At 43.3% G+C, this 8,240-nt stretch overlaps 1 protein-coding gene across 1 annotated transcript; it reads left to right on the plus strand.

Moving 5' to 3' along the window:
- Window positions 1-703: 703 nt before the first annotated feature.
- LOC310868098 (kelch domain-containing protein 3-like) lies at window positions 704-1,741 on the plus strand (the record flags this gene model as incomplete). Its single annotated transcript, XM_083778361.1, has 1 exon — window positions 704-1,741. The coding sequence occupies one exon, from the start codon at window positions 704-706 to the stop codon at window positions 1,739-1,741; it is 1,038 nt and encodes a 345-aa protein (XP_083634487.1).
- Between the last annotated feature and the right edge of the window lie 6,499 nt (window positions 1,742-8,240).

Consider the following 8,240-nt stretch of genomic DNA (forward strand, 5'->3'; position numbering starts at 1 on the left):
AGTTGTCTGATCGCTTTTACTCTGAAAGCCATGAACCGGAAACACTTCCCTAAAATAAGTTGACTTTACAAAGAGACCTCACATCCCCGATCATCTTAATTAATTTTTTTACGCTCCAAAAAGCGTTCATATTTTGCGGGAGAGAAGGATGAGGAGCAGAAATGAAGCGCCAGCATATCGATCCATTCATCACCACGGAGAGCGCCTTGGATTAGGAGATACGAGTCATTCTTTTCGCCGCGCTAACATGGGAGTCAATGACAAGCTAATAGAAAAAAAAATCTGAATATTCTTATCTCACCCCGCGTCTCTAGGACGTCCTCACACGTCGATGGTACTAATATTTCGGGATCCTTATGACGGCCTCAGGCGTCGTATGAACTGAAACGGTTAAGACGAGGTAGGCACAAGAATTGTCATACATGTATCTAAATATGTATGACATTTTCCCAATTCCATAGCAACCACATATAGCCCTAGTTGCTATCGTGATCAATTTACCATATTAGGGAGGTCAGCACGCAATCAACATCCTTGAATGGTCAAACCAAACCATCGGCTTCACGGATTGGCCAAACTGTGCGTGACGTTTGTGCATCTGAACCAATATAAGTGAAGGCAGAGAACATTCCATGCTTTTTTACACAGCAGGACTTGACCAATAGGATACCATTGTTCAATAGGACTTAATCCATAGTGAGTAATGTTACGCTGGGCGGAGCGTCTGAGAGGACCAGAGACAGCCAATCAAAGAGCGGTGACAGTGAGACACTGTGTGTACTGCTTTGGAGGAGACTCCCGGGACGACGAGAAGAGGATTGATGTGAACGTTTTCAACACAAAGTCTTTGATCTGGAAGAAGTTGACCCCAGCAGTGACACCTGGAAGAGAACGTCACCTTGAGGGTCCCTCGAGGTGTCAAGGCCACACAGCTGTTCTGATTGAAGACACCGTCTACCTCTGGGGAGGTTATTCTGACGACAATGTTCTTTATGCATTTGATGTCGACGCCCACAGATGGTTCAAACCACAGGTTTCTGGGACTGTTCCAAAGGGGAGGTACAACCACTCAGCCTGTGTTTTGGGGAAGGCCATGATTATCTATGGAGGATCCACCCAGACTAGATTCACTAATGACATCTACAAGTTGGACACCAGCACAATGGTCTGGACTTTAATTAACACCAGAGGAACTCCACCTCCTGCTACATCACTACACTACACTACACGTCACTCTGCTACCATCATCGGGACAAAGATGTTTGTATTTGGAGGCTGTAGTGGGGGGGGTCAGTACTATCAGTACCACAGCTACAACAACACCATCAGAGTGTTTGACACAGAGACCAACCACTGGCTGGACACACCTTCTACACAGCCTCTTCCAGAAGAACGAGAGGAACATTCAGCCTTTACCTACAACGGAGAGCTGTACATATGTGGTGGTTGCTGCCGTGACAAGTACTTAAATGATCTGTGGAAATTCAGTCCAGAGACCTTCTCCTGGAAGAAGGTTGAGCCCAAGGGGAACCCCCCACATAGGTTGAATAGGATGTGCATGGTGGGAGATCGCGTCGTCCTCTTTGGAGGATACACACCTGGTGACCTGTATGTCTTAGACTTCAGTCCTAGCCTCAAGACATTATGTAAGCTAGCGGTTATTCAGTACGGTCTGGAGCAGTCTGGACTCCCACACAACATCAGGTGGGAACTGGCAGCCATGACTAGCAACAGCAGCTGATCTCAAGCGAGTGGTTAACCAGGCTATACTAAGATCCCAGGAGTGCATAGAGTGGATCATATGATTCATACAATCATATAATTGGGAGTTCTAAAAGGTCAGAGGTTATGTGACGAATGACTGTGTGCTTCAGTGCTTGACCGTTTCCCATGAGCCTCTATACCGTATCGGCGAATTTCATGGAAAGCGAGTCAAGCGACAGCACAGAACTGCCAGAACTGCAAAAAAGAAGTGGTAGAAGAAGAATAAAATAAATCAGTAAAAAAACAATAGTGGCCTTTTCCCCTTCAGGCGTGGCCCCCTAACAACACTGACATGTGCAGGGACCAATAAAAAGGAGGAAAATAAAACAGCAAGCCAATCAAAAGACAGTTTCGGGGGCACGGTGGCACAGTTGGTAGTGCTGTCGCCTCACAGCTAGAAGGTCCTGGGTTTGATTCCCTGTCGGGACGCTGTGGGCGCTGGCGGCGTGTTTCCTCCTCCGCGTCATCAGTGCCCATACCCGAAGGCGGGGATGGCGAAAGGGCCTTTCTGTGTGGAGTTTGCATGTTCTCCCCGTGTCCCCTAGGGTAGGTACCCTCACAAAAAGCATGCAGTAATCCTGGTCACTAAACTGCCTCCCCCTGGCCAGCCGGGGCGCCTGATGGAGGGGAAAGGAACTGGTTGGAATAACGTGTTCCTTTCACGCGCTACGTCCAACCAGGGAGCAAAGGAGCAACTTGGACACTCAGGCATGAAGGAAGCATGCGTTCAAGTCCGTTGCTCTCCCCTTGTCCCCCATATTTGGGGACTATGTTGGTGGAGGGTGTGTAGAGCCCAGGATCACATTAGATGATTGACAAAAATGGGTTACACAATCGTGGGATAAAAAAATATATATATAAATAAATAAAAACAGTTTCGCTGAGCAGTTCAGATTGGCTGCCTCGTCTCCAGCGATGTTGCCTCAGAATTATTTAGGGTCACTAATTTGAGCATAACAGCGGAGCGCAGCTAAAAGTGGCATAACGTCAGCAGCAGACCCACAGATAATAATAATGCAGCTGGTAATTAATTTATTTAATCAATTTGGGCTTGTTTTTTAAAACCTATTTCATCTGAGTGCCGCCCACAGAGGAGCACAGAGGGGGGCAGGGGAAGTTAGGGGTTGAGTGTCTTGCTCAGGGACACCTGATTTAAAACCCTATACCACAAAAGCAAACACTATAGTAGTAGTATTAGGGTTCCGCTGAGAGGGGCATTTTCACCTTCTAATATACAGCATATATACAGGAGAACCATTCTGCCAGCAGCCAGCTCGCTATAGCATAATGGTCACTAGCCTATAGCGATCCACACCTCCACATCTTTGAATCCTGCTGCTGCCACTACTTATTCCATAAAAAACGTGTGACTAGTTTGTTTTCTTTCTTTCTTTTTGTTTGGCCGACTTGGACCTATAGTTTTAGACCACGACGGAGGGCTGCCGTCTCTAGCCAACTTGAGCCACGGGAGAGACCCCGTTTTTTTCCACCAAAAGAACTTCGGGTCAGAACCAGTGCCGTTCCGAACCTTTTGCTTTTTTTTCTGCTTTTTGCGAACCGGTCACGAACCGGCTGCATTTCCACCAGATTGGCGGCTGGTTCATTTGGTGGCGTGATTATACCTAAACACAAAATGTTGAAAAGTCCCCGAGGGTGTTGCACAACACAAACCGATGTAAACAGTATCCACGAGGTTGTGATGTCAGGGTTACAAGTTATTATAACGCCCCGCAAGTCTCAGCTGGATTCTGGATCGCGATGCATCCGTATACGTTTGGATCGTTTCATGTTTGCGTTGGCAATTAATGTAAACGTATTTTTGTTCAAAGATGGTCGATCGCATCGAATATCTGTTGCGTGTGTCACTGTGTCTGCGACCTCCCAAGTTCCAACCCACTGACAAGTTCCAACCAACTGACACACCCACTTATATCGTCTCGGTTCACAAAGCGCTGCGTGCAATTACAAAGCTGAACCACCGTTTTGTGGTTCACATTGGGAACGAACGTCTATGGTTCGGAACCAACTCAGTTGCAGTGGAAACACTCTGAACTGGTTCAATATTTAGCGGGAAGAAAGAACCGAACCGGTTCAACCCCGGTGGAAAAGGGGCCAGAGTGTGGAACGTTGCGATGTTCACTAGAGAGACGACTCAGCCCCGTTGGAGTCAGGAACAAAGTGAACTTCTAGATCTACTAAGGGTCCATTTGGAACGCTGAGGGCCACACACACACACACACACACACACACACACACACACACACACACACACAAACAAGCTGTAAACAGAGGGAGCTTATAGCTCACATGCATGCTGCCACCCGACGCAGTGAATAATCCCATCACGCAACACGCATAAGGTTGTAATTAGCAGCTGTTGAGGACCAGCATGGAGAAGGCCTATAGCATAGTAATTATACTGCTTGGAATGAAGATGTGATTCTATATTTCTTTGGTTGGGTTTGGGATGAATGAGGAATGAGGTTCGACACTCGACACGTATAAGAATGGCTATTGAATCATGCAGGCCCGTTGCTGTATATATGCATAAAGAACCTAACTCCTGTGATGAGTGATGACAGAGTGGTGTGCAGAAGGTGACACACAGGCTCGGTTAATGACTAGAGAATACAGTATAATGACTAGAGAATACAGTATAATGACTAGAGAAAACAGTATAATGACTAGAGAATACAGTATAATGACTAGAGAATACAGTATAATGACTAGAGAATACAGTATAATGACTAGAGAATACAGTATAATGACTAGAGAATACAGTATAATGACTAGAGGATACAGTATAATGACTAGAGTATATACGGTATAAACAGCACCTCTCTCAGAGACACTATATGCACTCCCTCCTTCCTGTATTTGCAATTTTGCGCACGGCATCTCTGGTTTCATCGCCTTAAGCCATTCTGGGCGGGAACCCCTTGGTGTTAGCATTATGTTATGCTTCAGCTATTGAAAAATAGCAGATCTACAAGCTCATAGCGCGCCACCGAGTGGCGCGCTACGAGCTTGTAGGCCTGCTATTTTTCTATACATAGAAACTTAGCTTTTTCAAAAAACTGTCAGGATGTAGAAAGACATTTTTAGAATCTGATCTCAGGTCAGAATGGGTTAAAGGTGATAAATCGACCGCTATATATAGGGCAGAGACACCCTGTCAAGAATAATGATGTGAATAATAATAATAATGTCAAGAATGGGTCAAGTATTAAATTAATTAATATAAATTAAACTCAGCAATATTGTCAGGGAGTTGTCTTTGTGTCGTCACAGCTGTAAATAAGAAATCTGTCTCAGAAATGTGGAATATCTGGATGGCAGTAACTCAGAAACTCAGCAATGGAAGTTAACCCATTCTGACCTGAGATCAGATTCTAAAAATGTCTTTCTACATCCTGACAGTTTTCTGTCAAAGCGATGTTTCTATGTCAGTCGTTCTTCGATTTTTCAAAAATAGCAGACCTACAAGCTCGTAGCGCACCACTCTGTGGTGCGCTATGAGCTTGTAGATCTGCTATTTTTCAAAAGCTAAAGCATGACATGATGCTAACACCAACAGGGGTTAAAGGTATTATGACATTATTTATAACATAATTTTAACAACATTAAAAGTCTTGGCCATGGTCCTTCAAACGTGTCTAAAAAGTTTGAACACTCAACTCCACTCCAGTATTTCTTGCCAGGGGTTTTTGTGTATGTGTAATCTGCATCCTGAGAAGCCATGGAAAAACACATTATTTTAGCCTGTAGATGTCGGTAATTCCCCCTTTCCTGTCAACCCAAGATGCGCTTCTTTGACAACGTGGTAGGAACGTCACCGTCAAAAATAAAAGAGTCATCTAGGCCAGTTGGTATCCAGTGTAAGGACTTGTGTTGATTGACACAGCCAACAACAGAGCAGATAGATTTTTCTCTAGAAGCCATTATTAGTAAGTATTACAAAGAAACAAAGTCGCGGTCACAATGAGGAAGTAGGGAGGAGAGGAGAGGGGCGGGGAAGAGAGGGTAGGCAGGGGGCAGAGGGGAGGGGGCGGAGGTTTAGCGGAGATCTACGTATATCCCTGCCGTCCAACCAGATGAGACATTTTTGCATAATTATTCACAAAAGTCCAGACAGCAGAGAATACACTGAATGTTCAAACTTCGTTTTTTTTTTTGTGAAATTGATGTCAAGAAAAGCCAAAAAATCTCCAAAAATGTGTTTTAAATGTCACAATCCCTTTAAAATACCGTACAGTGTGTGAAGGCTGCTGGTTGGCTCGTCATTTTCTACAGCAGTGTTTGTGGTTTTTGAGTCACTTTGTTGTGTGTTTTTTGGAGCAAAACCGGCTGTTCTTATTCTTTCTATTAGAAAATAAATGTTGTTCCGTTTCATTGGTAGATAAATCATAAACCAGTTATTATTTATTTTTCTTCCATTGTTTAGCTGACCTTATTTTATACCACGTTTGAGAAAAAAAATAATGTTTAGGTTGTTGTAAAGCGCTGCGCGGTCAGACTCCCAGAGGTCCTATTAATGGACTGGGAGGTGGACTATAAGGCCTGACGCATCGACGGATGGACTGACCGGTTTAGCAGGTTTTCATACTAATCTGCGACATGCGGTCGCAATGATGAAAAAAAATCTAATAATTTCAATTTCAAATTGGTTGAATCGTTTAATTGAATATGTTTGCAGCAAAAGTAAAACTTCTGAGCATCCATTTCAAGAAGAGGACAAGTCAAAGTTATTTACAAAACAAGGTCAGGTTGTGATCAGGACCAGGATTATGTAGTAGATAAGGGGTATAAAACCACAATCCAGCTATACCACATACAGCATTGGAAGATATCTAATGAACATTGTCCCATGCTGACACGTCATGCAGCGCATGAAAGTGAAGGAGACGGACAGATATAGACCAGAGGGGTCTGCTGACCTTTTGACCCTCAAGAATGGTCTCAATTCCTGCACCAGTGGCATACTTGGGTGCACAAAATGTACACACTCCAACAGGAACTGTCCAAATTCCAACCATTGGCTTTCATGTTCATAATTATGTACAAAGAAGAACAATTTATTGACTTTTCCCTACAGACTCAGAGACTCAGTCCCATGGGACACCCTTGTACCATAAAGACTTGATTCCATTTCGGCTGGATAAAGTGTCATCGCCACAGATCACACCATGACTTTGGATATGTCAAAGGTGGAATGTTCCACTCAGTCACAAAAGCATTCATTCACAATTCCTGGACCCTCAATTGGAAATATGACATTCACTGTACAATAAATGTAGATTCATTACATTTATACATGTAAATACAGATTGTGTGTTATGTGAAATCTAAAGCCATGAAAAGTGCATGCGTACACCCTTTCCCAAAATGAACTTCAAAGAAATATTGCCTCACGAAAACATGTTGACGAAGTCTGGAAATGTCACGAGACATCTCAATGTCTCCATCTTGCAAAGAGAGTGACATACAGAGTAACTGAGCCCAACGAAGAGAACTATATATTTGGGGAGGCAGACAGAAGAACTAGGATTAGTGGGGGAGTGGGGAGTCCAGAAGACCAGAGGGAGAGACCAAGGAGCCAGAAGGATGAGATGGGTCTACACAGACCAGATCCCGACGCTCTTACCGAAGCGTCCACCAGGCGACTGAACGTCCACCAGGCGATCCCAGGCACCACATCGACCAAGCCCAGGGGTTAGCCAGACCAGCAATCGAAACCCCTGCCGCTTGCACACCACCTCTCTCCCTCAGAAGACCCCAGTCTGTCTCTCTCTTCTCAAAGATCACCAAACGCTCAGGAAAGTGATGCATTTTACATAAAGTTTCTAAATTCATGGCAAAGAACATTACCTATCATATAGATATTTCATTATCATTTGATTTGATTCTTCAATTCTATTTTGAACCTGTATTAACCCTTGTTTAAGAATTCGTTCGATTATTGTTCTACTAAGTTTGTCTATTAGCTTAGGTGTGGAAATAAATTGATTCATTTTTTAAAACAAGTCTATTATTTGCTCAAAAGTTGAACTGGTTTTTGACACATGCAAAGTAGGAAAGGCTATGTAATGGAAAAGACCTCTTACCTTCAGATTCCATAGATTTATTAAGATAAAATAATAATTGATTATTTTATAATCTTTTAATTGTTTATTAGTGGTTTAACTTAAAGGCTAAATACAAATCATTCTGGTGCTTATTCCAAAAGCTAATTTCACTGGTGCCCCTTCTTAAATTCAGATTGATTTTGAGTCTTAATTTTTGAACTTATAATTCATATTTTTATAATTATGAATTACACTAATATAAAGTCTACCGGATTAAATATAAACCCATACATACTACATAATGGCGCCCCGAGCGAGGCCCACCTATGGTCAAATCGACAATAGGATTTCAACCTTAAACCCTTGTTAAATCGGCTCCACACTATGACATGGAGTGAGGCCAATTTGACA

The sequence above is a fragment of the Protomyctophum parallelum genome (genome assembly GCF_964188405.1).
Source record: "Protomyctophum parallelum genome assembly, chromosome: 12".
NCBI lineage: Eukaryota > Metazoa > Chordata > Actinopteri > Myctophiformes > Myctophidae > Protomyctophum > Protomyctophum parallelum.